This window comes from Phragmites australis, chromosome 22 (genome assembly GCF_958298935.1).
Source record: "Phragmites australis chromosome 22, lpPhrAust1.1, whole genome shotgun sequence".
Lineage (NCBI taxonomy): Eukaryota > Viridiplantae > Streptophyta > Magnoliopsida > Poales > Poaceae > Phragmites > Phragmites australis.
In genome coordinates, this window is record NC_084942.1 from 1792834 (window position 1) to 1813563 (window position 20730).

At 40.0% G+C, this 20730-nt stretch overlaps 2 protein-coding genes across 2 annotated transcripts; both read right to left on the reverse strand.

Moving 5' to 3' along the window:
- Nucleotides 1-4132: 4132 nt before the first annotated feature.
- On the reverse strand, nucleotides 4133-8485 carry LOC133904979 (UDP-rhamnose/UDP-galactose transporter 4-like). The gene is made up of 6 exons (XM_062346654.1): nucleotides 8316-8485; nucleotides 7307-7523; nucleotides 6377-6561; nucleotides 6099-6299; nucleotides 5100-5261; nucleotides 4133-4796 (listed from the first exon to the last, which is right to left on the reverse strand). The coding sequence occupies exons 2-6, from the start codon at nucleotides 7434-7436 to the stop codon at nucleotides 4476-4478; spliced, it is 999 nt and encodes a 332-aa protein (XP_062202638.1). The 5' UTR covers nucleotides 7437-7523; nucleotides 8316-8485; the 3' UTR covers nucleotides 4133-4475.
- A 10227-nt stretch (nucleotides 8486-18712) lies between these two features.
- On the reverse strand, nucleotides 18713-20730 carry LOC133905504 (histone-lysine N-methyltransferase, H3 lysine-9 specific SUVH1-like). Its single transcript, XM_062347311.1, has one exon. The coding sequence runs from the start codon at nucleotides 20711-20713 to the stop codon at nucleotides 18713-18715; it is 2001 nt and encodes a 666-aa protein (XP_062203295.1). The 5' UTR covers nucleotides 20714-20730.

Consider the following 20730-nt stretch of genomic DNA (forward strand, 5'->3'; position numbering starts at 1 on the left):
ATATATTCTTGTGTAGATATTGCGTTATTAAAATTTTTTATAAGAAACCTTATAAGTAAAATTTATAAGAAAAAAGAGTATAATATGATGTATGAATATATTAAAAATCAAGAGGAGACTTCTCTAATACTTGCAAATCTTGAAATCATCGCATATCAACACCATGAACATATTTTGGAATGTTGAAGTTGGTAAGGATTTTATAAATAAATCTATAAGGTTATTGCAAGATTTAATTTACAAGGTGTTTATCTCTCCTACATTGTTGTAACTTATGAGGATAAAATAATTTATGGGTAATATACTTAGTGATATTACTCTTTATGTAACCCGTTTGCATCTGAGTAACACAAGTAGTATTATCTTTGTAGATAATGGTTGATGATTTAATGGAACTAGCACCATATGACTATTGTATATGGTTGATCATTCTGCGAAATCATATACATGTATGCGATATTTCAGAATGATAGGTGTAAGTAGTTATTGGAATATGTTTTGGTAACTTCTATAAGAAGGCTATACCACTATGAAATTAGTCTGTGATCTGGCATTATGAGGATCAATTATATAGTCAGAATTCAGATATCCTACTATGGTCATATCTTAATTTTTTTGATAGAAAAATCTAGATCTTTGATGCCATAAAGATATCTATAGATATTCTCTTTGACTCATACCTAATGGTGTTGTTACAGTTACGCTATTTAAGCTAACAAGTTATTTGCAAATGCAATATTAGGTCGGTTGCGGTTTGCAAGATACACGAGCGTTTTGATGGCACTTAGATATAGAACTTTAGGTTCAATATCTTTTTATTATCAATCCAAGGTATGAATGTATCTTGATTTATATATAAAGATTGAATGATCATAAGTGTTTTGATGGATATTATTATTTAATAATATTTAGATATTGAGGGATTGATGGATAAATATTCCTGAATGAATATGTTTAAGTTGTAGATTTAAGCGAAATTTGGTTATAACCAAATCATTCATCTCAAATTCCATCATAAGATGATTACATACTTCGTCGTGTGTGGTTTGGAGATAATATAAAATCCAATTGAGATTTTGTTATGAACACACATATACAATCGTTGTAGTAGAGTAATTCTTATGTGAAATGAATTCATTTAGTCAGTTGTACCACAATCAACTTAACTGTTTACAGCCATAGAATGACTTACACAATATATATTACGATTTATATTTATATTCAGAATATGAAGTCCATTAGAGACTTATATGTCCAAATTTATCAAATTCATTTGATCTGCCAATGATATTGAATATGAGAATATAATTTTCACACATACCATGAGGTATGTAGCATCGTAATTGATAACAAGTCTCTGTGAACCCTTATGCTACAGGTCTTGCTATTTTACAACCTTATGAAATAAAGATCCATTTTGCTTCCATAAGGAAGCTATTGTGTTACTGAGCGAAAGCAATTCTCCTTAATTACAACATTTGATTTGACCAAGTTGAGTGCTAAAGTACTCTACCTAGGACTTTTGGTCAGAATTCAATTGAAGGTGTACGCCCATTTTGAGAAGAAATTTATGTCGATAATTTGTAGTCTTTGGTATTGAATGATTCTATAGAATCAATATAGTTTTTGAAAATATTATCCTATTTAATTTCGTGTATTTTCTAAAATAATAAAGTTAGGGTATTCCTATGACCCAGCGTCTGAATTTGTGTATACATTTGTGCTGGGCATTTAGATGCTAAACATCTATAGATGTTTGGATAGTGAATACCTATAAAGTGTCTATCAATTTGATATTGATTTACATTTACTGTTGTGGAGGAGATTTTTTTTTGTTTCTGTGGTAGCTTGTAAGAATCTTTATCCTTTGTGACCGGACTTATTCCCCCCTTATTTTGAATTGGGAGTTGAGTGATTTTGTTTGATACCACCACTCTTTCTGACACATTTTTAGCAGTAATGTAGGATTTGGTGTCAGTAAATACACCTGTTAGGTTATTTACAATATATTACAAATTTATGATTATTTGAACTTGGAATTTAGATTATTGAGTACGTGGATTTGAGAATCGAATGTGAATATGTGTGATATTTTCTTATGATTCCTGGTATTCATTATGGTATTAATCTCCCCTTAATGTCGAGAATTGTACTCAAAATGTTCTGAGCATACGGATAATAAATATGTCACCTGTGAGGGACTCGAGGTATTATATGATTGATGAATAATTATACATCATATAGATCTCCAATGCCCCTTTGATGTATGTTGTACGGTGGTGATATCAGTACGTACAGAACGTAACCAATTCGCAGATGGAAAATGCTTGTCTGAGGTCAAATTTTCACGTATTAACTGCAATGGTAGGAGCCGTATGATTGCAGTTGGATGAATTTAGTTTAATGATGCGGTGTGTAAAACCGCATGTCACCAACTAGATGTTAGTAAATTGCAATTATTTGATTGGTAATGCAAATGATTTAATACTTTTGATGAGAGATTCAGCTAGACCATTATAAATATACACATAGGGTATTTAATACAGTAGTACCAAAATCAAACAATAGATACAACTCCTGATAATGGAGCACATAGCTAACACCTAAAAGAAGTCCATTCATAACACTTGTGATCGTTCTACGGATGGGAAGAAAGGATTGTTACCTCATCATGGTCCATATGCTGATCTGGCCCTATCCTCTTATGGTTACGGTACATCTTGAATATTTTGTAACCGATCAGTGAGCTGAATGTCACCGTTGCTACTGCCATGCAAGCCTACTAATCGATAACTTAAGCACCACCGTCCTCGATCGCTCGTTTGTTCCATGTTCATGTTTTTGTCTTGTGCAGTCATGGTCTGATGGACTCACAAACATTGATCGCATGATGCAATTTCGTCAATCGGTCCTAGTAGTGCCGGCCATGGGTGGCGGAGCAACACCAGTTGGACGGTATCGGCGGTGGGAGGTAAGATGATGGCATCGGCGACGCCGGGCTAATGAAAGGGTGGGCGGCGGCTATGGATTGGCGGCATGAGCTACCAAAGACAAAGGAGGTGGGTGGGGCAAAGAAGAAGGTGGTGCGGCGTGGGAAGAGAGAGGACGTGATGGAGCGGCGACAACAGGGAAGCGAGGTTTGGACGGTGTCGACGGCGGGAGGCAAGATGATGGCCTCAGCGACGCCAGGCTAATGAAGGGGTGGGCGGCTATGGATTTGGCGGCATGAGCCATCAAAGACAGAGGAGATGGGTGGGGAAAAGAAGGTGATGCGGCGTGGGAATAGAGAGGATGTGGATGGAGTGACGACAACAGGGAAGTGCCAGCAGGCCTTGTCAGCGTCGGAGGCTATGGGAGGGGGCATGGAGGGAGGGGTGCTCATGGGAGCGATGCCGTTTGGGAGGAGGGTGTGAATGATGAGATAAGAGTGTAATATGGGTGGTTGGATTTCAATACAACGGTAGAATTTTTTGAAATTTTGCAGTAAAATATTAATCAAGAGATATTAGATAAGTCTATATTTGTACTGTGTAAAATATGCTTCATTAATTATAGGACTTTGCTAACGTCTACACATGCATATGTCAAGCTCCCAACATGCACGCCTAGATTTGGAAAGCCCACCCCTGACATGAGGAATCCCCCTTTCCATTTTTTACTTTGCTATAAGGCCTGCACATGCATCCGTTAAACCCACCCCAGCACGGTTCCCCCTCCCCTCTTGACGCCTCCAACATAGCAGCATCAACATTTTTTACTTCCCTTATGAATTCAGAGAGTAAATTTTCTTCAATTTACAACCAAATTCATGCAAACATGAAAGGCAAATTCGTTTCCATTTAAAGCAAATTTGTATAGACTCAGTAAGCAAGTTTGTTTCAATTTACATGCAAAATCCTTACGAACTTAAAGATCAGGTTGCAAGCAAATCCATATGAATCAGACTCTAGAGAGCCAATTTGCTGCATATTTGATAGCAAATCCCCCTCGGTTCGCTACCCAGCAACCAAGCCATGCGCAACGCGCGTAGACGCACGGTGGCACGTATATAGCTTAATTACACTGCCATGCGTGGCTTCTTGTTGTAATAAGCTCACATGTTCTAAAATAAACATACTCACATCGACAGTTCTTCCAATCTTTGTTACTGCAATTCAATAACTTCGTTCAGTTCTCAACACAAATTCGCACGAAATACAGAAGCCTATGCTTTGCAAACAATTACACTATTGGATATAACTGTCTTGAAAAGTTGTAAAACATCATCTGTCATTCCCCTCGCTACAAATGTTTCCGAGAGCCAAAAATGAGCTTGTACTGTATACCTGTAACTATAACAATGCTGAGTTTCTAGTCGGGAAGAGTTCAGCGTCTGCGGTAAACATAAGGTGCCCTTCCACTTTTGTGATACTTGCATCACCAGAAATTAACCTCACTGGAAAAATGCTCATCTCAGTTGCAGTCAGACAACAAGACTACTTCTCGGCACCAACATTTTCTTCTGAATCCTCCTTGTGCTTCTCAGACCTCACTGGCAGAACGCTACGCCGCTCTTTGCCACCTGGTTTGGCTGATGCGTTTCCGTACCATATCATTCCAAGAACAGCGAGGACCATCCCAAGGACGACCTGAAGATTCAGACCCTCCTTGCCAAAGAAGAGAAACCCGAGGGACAGAACAAGCACGGTCTTCATGTGGCCCAGGACTTGGAAGGACACAGCAGAAAACCGCCCAATGCAGATGAATTGGCTCAGATTAACACCAATGGCAATGAAGCATGAGAGTACAAGGAAAAACTGCAGAATTAGGGAAAAGATATGGTAAGAAAGACACTTGAATCCAAAATTCTAGGATGACAGGAAACTAATAGTTGCTAGAATGATTTCTTACATAACATCCACAAGACCACAATATAAATGTTCTGTAAACTCATAAACCATTGTGCACATGCAGTATAGCAAAAACCTCAACCTGCTAAATGCTGGCTAATCAACATTCTATCTCTAAGCAAACAGATGGGTGAATTATTTATAGAGAAGCTGCAGCATCAATCACCATATGACCAGAGAGATGAAACATTGTTATGACTGTGCCCTTACCAGAGCAAGAGATGAGAAATTGAAGTGATCCACCCTTTTGCCTGTCAGCAAGAAATCTATGAATGGCCCCACTAGCAGGAGGGATCCTGCTTGGGCTGGAGCAGTGTGGCCCAGGAGATTGAATGAGTTCAATGAGTACTTCCGTTGGAGAAAATGAACATACTGCCAAAAAAGCAGAAATTACAAAAGAATCAAAATTGGGCTCCTATTAATTGGGTATGTGATAGGTCGAAAATCCACATGCACTGCTCATAGAACTATTACTGAACATGTAGGGCAGCAAGGGCAATCAAATAGTCGAAAATGCCAAAGTTGTGATATTAAACGAAACTATGTATTCCACTTTTGGAAAATGGAGGGATAACTCCTGTAAAGATTAAGTAATATCAAGAGGGCACTGTACCAAGCCTTACAATTCACAATAATGACAAATACAAAATACTGGCATGATGCTTCCTGTCCATGCTCAGTGAAGATAAAAAGAAGTTAAGTAGCTATATCCTAATTGTTTTTTTGAAGGACTATAGTGGGGGAAGCCCCCACTGTTGGCTATATCCTAATGTTAAAAAAGAAGCTATATCCTAAAGCAGCGGCAAAACCAACGAATGATTTAACAATCAATAATTGCTAATAATTCATAAATTTTGCAAAATGAATGAGAATCACTGTCACTATCAGCAACTACAACAAAGCCTTTATCCCAAGCAAGTTGGCGTAGGCTAGAGATGAAACCCACAAGATCTAACTAAAAAGATGATGAGAAAACAATAATGATAATAAAGGGAGGAGTCGACTAAATCTAACATGAGAGGAGTCTGTAAAGAGAGACTAATCACTGTCACTATAGTGCCATATTTTAATACTTTGTCCTTTGAAAAGGTTTGAGGCATACCAAAGAACTTGCAGTAAATTGCAAACAGAAGCAGACCATCAGTTATAGCAAGCAATCTCACTGGTGAGCTGATAGATAAGAAAGCAGCATAAGGTGGTTAAACTCACGTATTGCTGCAAAGCTGTGCTCCAAACAGCTATAACAGCCGCAATTAGGCCTCTTGCATTCACACTGACATCAGTAACCGTGCAGACTGCAACACCTATAAGCACAACCATTATGCTCAGCTTTGTGTCCCGGGAATAATGAACATGATCAAAGACAACCTCCAGAAGACATGATGCAGGTATCATGCACAGCTTTGCTATCTGAACAAGGGAAAAGAATGAATTTAGCTGTCAACAATTTAAAGTCACAGAGTTTAGCTACTGAAAAATTCACTAACCTGATAAAAGCCCACAGAGTTCCACATCAAACTCACATTCATCCCAACAATTGACAAGTTTGAAAATATCACAAATTTAATCAGATCCGCTAGCGGTAAGTGGGAGGGCTGGCTCAGGCCTAACCACCGAAATACAATAGTCATCAAGGTGGTAGTCACAAAATGAAGCCCGGTTAATGTTGTGGCTGCAAAAAGAAAATTGTAATTAATGACATGGCAGGAGATGTCTAAGTTCCCATCCATGTATAGTTTGTTGAGAAGGTGCAGAAATATGGCAGAATCTGCAACTACCTAACATACAGTAAGACATTACATAATGTTAGCATGATTCTATTGCTTCTATTAAGGCCATTAAGGCTCAACAGACACGTTACCAATTCATGCCAAGGAAGTTTCAAGTTAGCAGCTACAAGAGGGTAGGTTTCAGGTTCAGCAGAAACCTCCAATAGTCGAAGCTTTATAAGTTTGTGTTACAATTATTCTTTGCAAAGCAAATGTGTGAATATTTTGGTATAATTGGTATTTGCAATTAAAATTTTATTCACAGAAGACCATACATCATTCGAATTGAGGTAGGAATCCCTTTCCTTTTAAATAAAATATAGGTAGCAAACTTGCATTAGTATTGTTAAAACTACTAAAAGTTTATAAGATGTCTATAAGTTCACCAAATGTGTATTCTCCAAGGAAAATGTATGTGAATTCCAAATAAGACCCACTGTCAATTTGTTCAGAACAACCAAAAGCATAACACTGATTTGTTGTTGAAAACTGAAAATACACATACAATATTCAGTTCGAAGTCTGACAAACGCATAACAAAATACAGCACAAGATAATACCACTCAATAGCCACAAATACAAGAAATAGAGACCGAAGGTGAGAGTCAGATATTTGATAAATAAATCTTCACTAAAGCACAGACATACCAAAACTGAATCCATGAGTACCCATTAACGCTTTGTTGACCATGATGATCCCAACAGATGTAGTAACATTGAAACTCCATGCTGCAAAATCTAGGGTAGCTTTCTTGTGAGATTTCTTTAAAGAACTCATCTCAAGTTTAACGATTTCAATTCAATGCTTGCCGAATTACAATCTCCAAGAGACCAATGCCATTAGATCCAGGAATTCAAGCTTGAACTGCATAAAGTGAAGTAAATAATTATAAGTGAGCAAATGTAGCAGTGAATATAATTTTTTTTAGAGAACTAGCAGAGGATATTGCACCGGATGGCTATAAGTTGATCAAAGTGTGCTTCACGCACCAGCGTGAAATCTAACCAGAGCAGTTAGAAATATCTGTATGCAGAGCAATGCAGTATTTACAAGCTGTGGGCAGGTTAAGTCTTGGGCCTGAGATTTCGAGAAAGAGTCAGATGATCACACAGAGATTAGGTCGGACTTGTAGCCTTGCACCCCGAAGAGGCAACAAAAGCTGAATAAATGATGCAATGGTTCTTTGTATTTTCACTTGCAACGCTGATTAATGGATGATACAGGTATACCCTACTGCTTCCCGTTGTTGAACTCAACAAGCAAACGAAAGAAGGCAGGGATCCTTCATTCCTTTGTATTGAAGAATTCCCTCGTACCTCCTATCTAATCCAATAATCCTCCATTTGTTTCCCACCCCTTTCGATTCCTAATTGCATCCTTTCTTGTGTTCAATTGGAAAACCTACACAGCATAGCATGGAATGCGATCTATCGACAGCCCGAACCAAATGACCATAGATCCGGATAACAACCAAACACTAGTTCACACCAACAGCCTTCCCATCCTAAGAACACGTCCCGAAATCGCGCCTGTTCAACATAGCACGCCGAGAACCATCACAGATCTCCCCAAAAATGACTGGAAAAAAACCCACCACAGATCGCCCCGAAAAATGACAGAAAAATCAGAGAAACTGCGAAGGGAAAGAGAGATTACTTGCGATTGCGGACCCCTTCCGCGCTCGATTGGTCCGAAATGACGGATCCCTTCCTCCTCCGGTGTGTTTGATCTGAGATTTGGGTGTGCTCGTTTCAGTGCTCGCTCCCTCTTTTTTTCCCCCTTTTTCGTTTTATTTTTTGCAATTAACGACCACAATCAAAGATTTGGGAGCCTCCCAGATCTGCCCCTGCCTCGGGACTATTTATATACAGGCCACTCACTTTTTTTTAATTTCATTTCAACTTTTTCAATACAATTTTCTCGGTTAAATCGCCATGATTTCGTTCTCAGGTAAGGTGACAAGAAAATGCCGTCCCATCTCCTCCTCTCCTCTGCATTTCCAAATTTCTAAGAACGAATCAAATTCAGTTTCAGGTAAGCTGATAAGAAACTTGTTTTGTAATGGAAAAATAAGTTATTGGCATCATCTCCTTCTGAAATGCTAGAGGAAAAAAAAAGTAGGCATCAAACCAAAAGTTGGTTTCAGTAGGAAATCTGTAGGAGCTCCTGGGAATATATATTTTTCACAACTAAATTTCTTCAAAATTTTCATATAAATTGCTGCATTAATTCTAAGCAGACCAGAGGACAGTTTAACAATATTTTTTTAAATATGTGCAATTACAAAAAAAGCCCTGACTTATCTTTTGTAATACGTGTTTTTCATGTCTCTTCCGGTTGGTTCCGAGACTTGAAACGTGGCAGTAAGGTCTAGCTATAATTCATTGCAGTACTAAGAAGCAGGTTAGTAATTCTGATGCATAGCAATTATTGGGTAACCATGCCAAAAAAGAAAAAAAGAATTGAAGGGTATCATTAAACTGAAAAAAGAAAAAAGAATTGTGATGGCTGCTTACTGCAATTTGAATAACAAATCAGAGTATGCACCAAATTGCCAACTCATACATGGTCCTCCTACCAATAATATAATTTGGTGCGACCTTTTTTCAGATCGCAAGCCATCTCAATCAAATGAACATGACATGGAAACTAAGGAAATTCAGATCCTGTTTCATATTATATATGCATCGAGCAAAACAAATTGACCACCTTTTATTTTTAAAAGATTTTTTTTAAAAAAAAAATACACTTGACTTCTTGTCTAGACAAGTGTGAAGTACACTTGACTAAGTAAAAGCTTGCATCTTAATATACTTAATCGCGTGAAAATGTGCTAACAAGTTGACCACCTTTATTTTTAAAAAAGATTTTGAACTCCTTTTTAAATAAAAGAATTCAAGCTTCTTATATATGAACTAATTAAACAAGTTAAGGGTTTGATTTGTCATGCCCATGGAAGAAGAACACAAAAACCATGATCCAAAAGGCCATGTTTCACGCAATGTAAATCGTCGAGTTAATTGGTGACAAAAATTTAGAATCCTCCTTATCCAAAATAAGGTTAATTCATCTCTTTTTTTCTGGACATGCATAGACTCAAGCTGTGTACTTGTAAAGCCTAAAAAAGGATGTTCCTGTTAAGCTTTAAGAAAGGAAAGGTGTACTTTTAAGGGCGGAGTGATTTGAGTTTTTATTTTATTTTTAAGAAGCGCAGTCGACACACAAAAGGACCACCAAATGAATGATTTGAGTGACGCATGAATATCCTTAAGCCCAGAGTAACTTGTGTTGCCCGTCGTACCTAAGTATCCTGAGGTTAACTAGTTCATACCTTAACTTGCAGCCTTCAACTATGAACATTCGGTGTTTGGAAGTTTCTAGGTTCTAGAAAAATCTTTAGTGCAAACAAGTAAATAAGTGTAAACGTACTTACAGTGAACGACGTCCGTTCGATCCTCATCTGAAAGCTACAGTTGGTCCTACTTTCCCACCAGTGGAGGAGGTGATTTGTAGAAAACTCATGTATGACCACGAAATATCGTAAAATACCCTTTCACTGGTGGGATTGTGGGATCAACCGAAATCTTCGGATGGGAATCAGACAAACGACATTCACTATTTATACCAATTTAGTAGTTTGCACTAAAGATTTCCCTGAAAGTTTCTAGAACAGAACGAAGCCATTGATGCTTGCAAACAATGAATTGCCTTGATTGATTCACAATGTACATTACACAAGTCTACTTACAGACTAGGTACATGAGCGTTGTAAGTGCTAGCCTAACTAATTGTTGTTGGAGTCACGTGTGCTATGCTGAGCAGAGTCCAAGGCTGTTGGTGACGAATACATCAGGGAGGCTGAGTCAAAGACCATTGAGCGTGGCGTGGTGGACGGTGCGCTCCTAATGAACCGGTTATAGCCAGTAGCCAGAGAAGTAGCCGAAGAATCCAAATCTAACACCCCCCTCCCTGTAATCCAAACGTGGTGCAATGTTGAGACTGAATCTGAATTCGCCAAACACTGACGATGTTTTGGTGGAGCTTGTTGGAACATGAAGAACCTTCACTTCGCCAATGGAAACATTGTCATGGACAAAATACAGATCAATTTCTATGACGCATCACCAGATTGTTGGACAGATACATCGCACTAATATTGTCACAATAGACTATGGTAGCACGATCAGGAGGGTGCTGAAGTTCACCGGGAAGTTGTCGTAGCCAGCAACTTTCAATCGCAGTGTTCACAACTACCCTGTACTCTGCTTCCAAGCTTGATCTGGAGACGGTCGCCTGGCGTTTAGAAGACCATGAAAGGAGGTCTTGCCTAAGAAAACGCAATACCTGGACGTGGAACGCCGGGTATCAAGACACCCCGCCTAGTCGGAGCCTGAATAGGCAACCAATTCGTGAGAGGTAGAATGAAACAAATGAAGGCCAAAATGAGAAGTACCACACACATAACGCAAAATGAGTTTCAGAAGATGAAGATGTGTATCATGAGGATCATGCATAAACAAGCAAACTCGGATTCTTGCACGGTGGACTAGCCTGGGACTTCTCGGTGAGAAGAAGGTGATCCCAAGCCTGAATGAAGGTCAGGAAGGTGGGAAACACTAAGATGAGGGTCTTCAGAATGGTGAACTGCTAGCTAAGGCCCCAGATGTGCTGATGGATGAGTGCCTGCTTGGAGACAGGCTGGTCGCAATCGGCGAGCACGCTGGCGAGGGACTATAGCTTATGACAATAGACGAAGACCGAGAGATCACCCTGGCAGAGGCCATGGAACTCGACCTCAAGGTGAACGGCCCAGCTTGGCTTGTTGTTGGAGAAGATCTCAGTGAGATGCTACCGAACGCTAAAGGATGCTGTGCTTGGCCTCATGACCATGTCAAGCAATTCATCAGAGATGGTGGCATAGATCCACATGAGAACCGTGAGGTTCTCCTTGATTTACTCGGGGTCGTCATGTCGAGGTTCATTGCCTTCAACGTGAGTGTGGAGGTAAAAGGGTCAAGAATGACGAGGAACAAGGTGCGCCATTTGGTGAAGTTGCTAGCCGCGATGTCAAGGTTGAAGGGGATCAAGGATTTTATGTGGATAGCCTAGGAGATAGGAACAGCGGCAAAAGTGCTAGCTGGAGCAATGGGAGTAGTAGGAGCCGATGGCGCAGTGGGAGCAGGAGGGGTTTCCATGCAAGAGGAAGTCTTAGAACTTGTAGCGTGAGAGAGGCAAGGTCACAGGAAAGGGAAACTGATACCATGCAAACAATAAATTGCCTTGATTGATTCACAATGTACATTACACAAGTCTATTTATAAACTGAGTACATGAGCGCTGCAAGCACGGGCCTAACTAATTGCTATTGGAGTCGTGCATGCTATGTTGAGCTGAGTCCAAGGCCATTGGCGACGGATACGTCGGGGAGGCTAAGTCGAAGACTGTTGAACGTGGCGTGGTGGACGGTGCGCTCCTGATGAACCGATTAGAGCCAGTAGCTAGAAAAGTAGCCGAAGAATCCAAAGCTAACAAAGATCAAGATTAGAGCTCGGATGAGGAGGAAGAAGAATCATTACAAGAAAAAAAAAGTGGGCTGTACTTGGGCTGGGAGGCGGTTATCTGGGAACTCTTCAGACCACATAACAATACAAGTAGCTTTTGAGAGACTTCCAGGAGCGATTCATCGAGGTGACTCTGAGGCGATTTGGCGACTTGGCCAGCCCCCTTGCCTCCGACAGCCTCAAAGCTGGAGGGTGGCCCAACCCCTCGGTGTTTGGGTTAGTTTATCTACTACGTCTTGATAGTTAGGTTAGTAGTTTAAGTGTTTGTGTGTGTTGGTGTGTTTTGAAAGATTTGCTGATGGGTATGCATATGTTTGTTGTGCTGCATCTCTGTGAAGGGGTGCGAGCTTCAAGTCTGGGTCGATGACATGCTCATCGGAGGCGCCGGTTCTCTCTTCCGCGTCGTTGACGTGTTCGACAGCGTTGGGTTCCTTTCTGGTTGGCGAGCTTGTCCGATGCGTTCATTGCTCTCAATGCATCCTAATTATAGGATGTTACTCTTGGTGACTGTGAAAAATCTAATGGCCTTTAATGGCCCCTCATCGTCAGTGCAGAGTTCGGCTCTGTTTTCTTTGACCATGTTTGATGACGATGGATCGGAGATGAAGCTCGGGGTGTTGGCTACAGGGCCTGTGTTATTTCTTTATGTTTTCCTTCATCCTAGGTTACTATTTGTAATGTTTGTGCTTCACTTGATCTAATAAAGTCACCCCTTCTAAAAAAACATAACAATACAAGTGGATTTTTTTATTTTTAAATAAAAAATTACAAATATATGCATTCATTTTATAAATTGCAAATCTAGAGTCTATCATTTGTTGAAATGAGTCTAGATCTTTAATTTTTCAAAACATATATTTGCAATTTTTTGATTTAAAATATAAAAAAATCATACAGGTGCCGCTTCCTCCCTCCAAGCAGCCCAAAACCAAATCACTAATCATGTTTCGCGGGTGTCCGCGGGCGCCCAAGTCACGAACGATGGGCTGTCGAGGCGCGCGGACACCCGGGGCAGGGAGGGGGCAGGCCTAGATGGGAAGTGGCATATGTACTCGGTCGGGCCTTGCGCTGATTGGGCCGCACAAAGTTGAATTTTTTGTGTTGATACTTTTATGTTAATTTTTTTTAAAAAAAAGTTTATGCTGAAAATTTTGTTCAAAAACGTTTGTGTTGGAATTTTATTCCAAATTTTTCTCGTGCAAACTTTTGAGCTAAACTTTTCTCGTTAACTTTTTTCTCACAACTTTTGAGCCAAACTTTTCTCGGTAACTTTTTCTCGTTCAAAATTTTTCAAACTTTTGAGCCAAACTTTTCTCGGTAATTATTTTCTCAAAACTTTTGAAGCAACTTTTTCTCGATAACTTTTCCTCTAAACCTTTTTCTCGATAACTTTTTTTAAAAACTTTTTCTCGGTAAATTTTGTCTCAAAACTTGTTTGGAAAAGTTTTTTTGGAAAACTTTCCAGAAAAGGAAACTTATGGGGAATTTTTTCCAAATCTTAGAAATTTAATTCAACATTTAATGGCTGAGGATATTTTTAATATATAGAGTAGTTTATTATGAAACCAACAAAATTGGTTTCATAATTTTTGGAGTTACAAAGTATTTATTATAAATTTTATAAGTTTCAGCCAACAGAAAACTATGCTGAAACAGTTGACAGCAGTCAGACCGCAGGCATATGGGCGGTCAGACCGCCAGAAACGCGGTTAAACCGCCTGAGTACAGAGGGTTTTGGCCCCTGATGGTCTGACCAGCCTGAGCTGGCAGTCATACCGCTGTATACAGCCGGGAAAACTTGGTGAGCTCACCGGCGATGATTCTGACAACCTTTGGGGTGGGGATTTGGACCTAAAGCATCATCTTGACCTCCTCTACCGCATAGGATCACACGCATATGCCGAAATCCACCAAAACTCGACTATTGCTACCAAAACATCAAGAACTCATGAACTTCAACCCTAACTCCAAATTCTTGGATTTTGATCAACCAATTCACGCATCCATGCCATGGGAACCTAGAAAACTCACCCAAGATATATTTGCTGAGCTTGAGGACCATTAGTTTAAGGAGGAAAGGCTCGGAAGATGAAAAACCCGGCGTTCTTCATGTTTCCACCCTAAACACCAAGAGACACCAAATTCGGCTCAAATCCTCCGGGAAAATGAAAATGAATTGGAGGGATGAATAGCTTACGAGCTCGTGATCGCATTGGTACCACATGCTCACCTTAATTCGGCTCCTAGAGTGCAGATTTGAGGGAGAAAGGGAGAGAGTGCTTGAGAGGGGAGTGAGAGGGAGAGGGAACTCGGGTGGGGACGTGAGGGAGAGTGAGGAGGAGAGAGAGAGGGCAGGTGGGCTGCCCCTTTGGAGTGGAGGTGGTGCGGGGCCGGGTGGATCCCATATGTTAGAGAGTAAGAGGTCCATTTTAACTGCGAATTTAATTCTTTTCTTTCCCGAATTTCTTTCTCTCATCCAATTAATTTTAAACGAAGTGCTCTAGTGCGCCAAAATAATTTAACTCAAAATTAATTATGACACTAATGATGCATGATTAAGTTTAATCACGCGATTATGGAATTTGGGACGTGACAACTCCCGATGCCGGTGATATAAACTCACTTAGAGAATTTGTGCGTCTTTGAGTTATATTGTTTACTCCTCATAATGCTTTGACATCTCTATTCCTTGTAAGTGCTTTGTGATCTATATGTGAAGCTTTATAGGCTTGTATTTTATTTACACATCTTTGACATTGTCTTATATCCTTGATGTTTGTATTGCCAAAAGGGGAGAAAATATGCCTAAAAATATTATACACAAATATTCAACAAAAGGAGAAAATTGCATTTATCTAGAAATAAAAGGGGGGAAATAGAAAATATGCAATCATCAAGGAGGAGCATGTATTATTGGATTTTTGAGTTTTTCTTGCTCTTTGAGGTTTTTGGCTCGTTTTTGCCTCTCCTAGGACTTTTGCAATCTTTCTTATACCAAGTGACATATTTTGCTCTTTTTTTCAGTTTTTGTCACTTGGATGAGCTTATCCTTGTTTTAATTTTTTTAAACAAAAATCTTTTTGCTTTGAGGGTTGTCAATGCACTCATCAAGGGAGAGATCGAGAAAACAAGTTGAAATATGACTTAGTTTACTTGTGATGAGTGATTGATATTGGTATTTATTTGGTTTGATGATCTTCGGTTTTACATGAACTTTGATGTGATTTGAATCAATTTGGGATTTCATTTGAGCACATTGATTATGGACTAATTGGAATTGGAGTTGGAGATATATGTTTGCTTGTCTCATGGTATGCAGGTGATGGATGCAACTAGGCAGTAAACGATGGGATGATCATGGCCAATCGGAGTGCTTGGTGCCGGACGATCAAGAAGATTGAGCAAAGTCAAGGGTGATCCTAGTTGAACAAGTGGAGATCAAACAAAGCATTAAAAGCGGATGGAGACGGCGTGTTGACAAAGTCAATCGAAGGGGATCCGGTGTAAGTGATAAGGTGATCCGAGAGATCGAAAGCGGGAGAGACTTACTGGCGGTCAGGATCGCAAGACGGAGTACACGCGTCGATATCGGAGCGCTTGCTTAAGGTGTAAGCAAGGCAGTGAGTCACGCTTTAAGAAAGCGTGCTAAGGTTTCATAGTTTGGCCTCAAAACTGTGGGAGGACTAGAAGAGTACGTGGCACCATCGTAAAGCTTGTGTCGAGGTAAAGCTAAGTCGTGGAGGAGAAAATTAAACTAAATGCCCCCAGCGGTAGGTAGAAATGTACTACAAGAGAGGAATATTTTGGGGAAAAAATTAGGAAACTTTGATATCAAGCTTTCTAAACTTATAAATAGAGAGGTAGAGCTATAAAAGGAGATGAACCAACCACTTGAGCCCTCTTGTACCACCCATTTGAGAGCATAGAGCTAGGATTTTAAAGGAGAGAAGAATTAGTGCTTAGTCTATGTAATATGTGAGAATTTTAAGAGATAAATCTTTGTAATCCGTCTAAAATAGGACTGACCTCTACTGCAATAAAGTTTATTTTTCTTCATATTATTGTGCTCACCTCTTTCTAGTTTTTCACTATTGATTACCTTGCAAGTTTTTTGTTTTTTGAATTTTATTTTCATTTTGGTTTTTAGATAAATTTTAGCACCTTGTGAGGTTATTCTTCTTGTTGCTAGAGACATAAAATTTGTATACACACGCTTATATGATGCGGTCTTAAATTCATTTGCCTCTAGATAATTAACTTGTAGAGTTTCGTTGCTCGGTGTTTATCTTTTCTTGTTTTTTTACAAGTTGTGATCTTTCGAGTGCTAAGATATATAGATTGATCTTAAATAGAACATATATTTCATATACTATCTGTGGAGTTGTATTTGCTCAATTTTTTTTATTAAAATTTCTCTTTATTTTTGTTTCTGTTTGAGTACATTGGATGATCTAAATAGAAGAAAATTATTAATTTAAAAAAAATTATTAAAACGTCTATTGACCCATCTAACCATTAATCTCGTGCTACACCGTAAGTTCTTAATAGGTGATAAAGACACACTCTGCCTTCAGCGACGCCACGCCATGGTCCAAGAGATTGAGGCCAGACTAAGTGAATGTGGGCGCCGGCCGAGCACTTCAGCGACGCTGTTTGATGTCGAAGAGGAGGACAAGGCTGATGCCCTGTCCTACCACAGTGAGAGGCGTGCCATTGCCTTCGCATTGATCGCTTCCGCTCCAGGTGCGACCATTAGGATCATCAAAAACCTCCAGGTGTACAGTGATTGTCACGAGAGCGCCAAGCTTATCTCTGGGGTATATGAAAGAGAGACCATCATGAGGGACCGAACCCGGTTCCATCACTTCAAAATCATTTTTGTTGTACATTTGAACTTTTTTGTAATTCTCCAAATTTCCAATATACTATCTGAGATTACAGCTCACACGACTGTAGTTCGCTCCAATATACCTGCAAATTCATATAAGCCATAGATCTACATTCTGTTTCAATGTTATTTTAATGGTTCTGCTATCCTCTATAGATTAATAACTTACATCGAGACCAGCAAGTTGTCTAGGTGGTGTAGTTGGTTATCACGCTTGTCTCACACACCAGAGGTCCCAATTCGAACCTGGGCTCAGACAAATGTATTTACTTTTCTTTTTTTCATATCGGAAGCTATCATCATAAACATAATCACATAGTTCTGGCAACTTTATGTCACTTTTTATCAGAAAATATTGCATCTTCCATAGCGCCAAAAGCAGCAGAGTTTACATTGTCATTTTTGTGTCCCATCTGCAAGTAGTACTGCGAGTGAAAGATCTACATGTCACATACTGGCATTCCAAAGTCTCGGCGGACAACATTGTTTGTACACAAAAGCATTTCATTCATGCATTACAGGAAATCCCACTACCACACAAAATGAGACCCTCATGTTTCATGCCGCTGCATTTCATCGATTCTGCATTCTACTACTTGTTTCCCTCTTTGCCAGCAGCATCCAAAATGCGAGGTTGGTGGCCCCCTTACAAAAGACTCCACTTTATACAGCAGCATACATCAACACAATAACCTGAAAAGCAAGATAGCAGCATTAGGCAACAAAGGCCAAATTGGGCTTGCCAAAACTAACTGTTCAATCCCCCAATATTATTGGCAAATGACATGTTAAGTTTAAGTTGCCCATGGAACTTTTCCCAATTTTGTCAAGCATAAAGGTCAATTGCTTTATGCTTGGAATGACCTAGAGTCCTGATGTGAGTTCTTATCTTGTTTATGTCAAAAAATTACATCCACTGGTGATTTTTCCAGAGAGTAATAAACAGCATTGAACTGAAATGCACATGCATTGCCCAAATGTTCAGCAAGTACAGTTAAGCTCCCTAAAAATCGCCAAAAAGTATAAACTATAACTACTCATATAACTATACAAGAGTTCATTCAGCCAGGTAAATAATGTACAGATATTGCTGAACTTGATGGGGGAAAGTAGAACATGTTGAAGATCATTCAGCTAGGTAAATAATGTACAGATATTGCTGGACTTGATGGGGTAAAGTAGAACATGTTGAGGAGCAAAATTTATTCAGAGGACAATGATGATTGCTGCATTTCTTAAAGAAAATAATTTATAAAAAAAATAGAAAGAACACTGAAGAGTTCGGTAGAATGACACCAGAATAAGTCACATTGCAAACATGCTTTGTTGATCTTGAAAAGGCACATAGTTCTATTGTATAATATGTGAGAACACGTTCCTTTGCACAGCCATGCATAACAAGTAACAGCCGCATTATGCCATAGAAGAAAAACAATGTATCAAAAATGTATAATCATTCAATACAAATCAAGTTTAAGCATGACCAGAGAAAAAATAACAGATGGGTGAAAGACAAAGGTGCTAAAAGTGCACAGAGATCAGAGATGATAATGTTTCTTACCTTCTTTAGTGCATTAGTTCATACATGCCCAGCATGTCTTTTATCAGAAAGAACCACGGCAATTGTTAGAGCCGCAGAGGCATGGCTTGAGTTTGCATGCATTGGGAAGTCTGTCCTTAATACCAGGAGGAGCTCCTCTTGTACCATAATCATAGGTCAGTTCAGTCATGGGAGGAATATGCTTCATTGCAAAGAACATGATATGTGGGTAACTGTCATCGCCATGGTTGTACTGTACGGGCTGCCACAGGAGATTTGGGGAACAGCTATGGTTGAGAAAACGAGCCACATTGCCTGAATTTTTTGCACTTATGACAATCGGTAATTTCTTTAAGCTCTCAGTTGTGACATTAGCACTTGGTTCTTCAAGCAATTCTGCTCCCAGGTTCCATCTTAAAACCTTATCACCGGGCCATGATGTGTGAAAGGTATATTCATCTTCCTCATCATCCATGTTCATATTTGTTTCATCAATGACTTCACCAGCATACTCACAAATGAATGCGCCAGCACGGATCGGGTCCCAAGACCGGACACCCCATCCACGGTCCCCAGTCGAAAAGACCTCAAAGTTCAGCTTAATACCCTTCTGTGTGATCCTGTTTCGGCAATGTTGAGAACACTGACAATTAGAAGAGCACTCATAAATCATTGGAATGTGCTTCACAAGCAATCCTGACGAGGTGTAAGGAAGATCACCACCATTCAGTTGTGCACATGAACAATTAGCATCGCCTGGCAAGCACACACTAGGGCAATTGCAACTCTGTAATGGTTTTGTCTTGCGAAGCGGTTGCAAATACATCACTCCAGTAACATAGTTGAAGTGGCCTGGTCCTTTCTCATCATCAACATCGTTAACAAGGCGCACAGGTAGGTTCTCAATCTTTGATGATAAGTCAAGCAGTATAACCTTATCTCTCGTGGAAGGATTTGCTTTCCACTTCTCTGTCATCTTCCAAACTGAAATCCCATCAGCCTGCCCTGGTTCCCTTCTCAGCTTGTACTTGAAAACACTGAAACCATTCTTTGCTTTGTCCATCCAAGAATCTTCAATACGATAGAGCCCATCATAAATGTAAATTTTACCAGAGTTACAGAAGGGGTCCAGTGCGCTGCGCACAACTCTGATCTGATTTTTCTTTTTCATGCTGTTCATAAGAGCAAGATTGCCTCTTTCAAGCTTCTGGTCATGCTTCTCCTTATGCCGACTATTGCCTCCCTGGCCTGTGTACACCAAAATATCCTTGTCATCATCATCATTCTCATAACCACCAGATGAGATAATGCTAACGGCCATAGTCTCATCTTTTCCAACATGCTTAGTGGAAATGTAATCAATACCAGCCATGGAAGGTGCATGTAAACCTACAATGCACATTTCAATCCTGAAGAAGAAAATGTCTCCAATTTCAACACCAGGTACGTGTCCTATGGTCTTCAGGTTTCTGAGTCTCAGGCCATTCTGCATCATGAGAGTACCAGCCTTCAAGTCAGCCCGCCTGCTTGCGTCCTCCTTTTCATCCAGTTGCAGTATACGGCGCCGGAGTGAATCAAACATCATCATGATTGCTTCCACAGATTCATTTGGGACACTTGACGAGGATGGACAGGAGACGAGCTCTTTGTTGAGGCTTCTCCTTGTTGGCCTGCGCTTGATCTTGGCTTCGTTGGAGTCTCCAGCCGGCTGCATCCTCTTGGCTGTCTTCAGCGATGATGGTTTTTTCTGTTTACGAAAGGGCTCATAATCTTCATCCGAAGATTCATCTCCATGTCGTGCAATGGGAAACGCCACTGAGATCGGAGTAGCCTTCAGAGGAATTGGTGACTTTGGTAAGGGTTGAGCAAATGAAGATGGAGACTGTTGAGGCCGTTCTGGCGAGGAGCAGGGCCTGAATGGCGTGACAAAGAATAACAGTGGATCGGTTGATTGAGTTGCCACATCATATCCCATAGGAGTCGGGAACATTGGCGCTAATGACCGCAATGGCTCCAGTTCCAGGGGTTGCTCGTCATTTTCTGCTTCGTCTTTCGAGTTCTCCATGGTGAACTGCTAGGAGT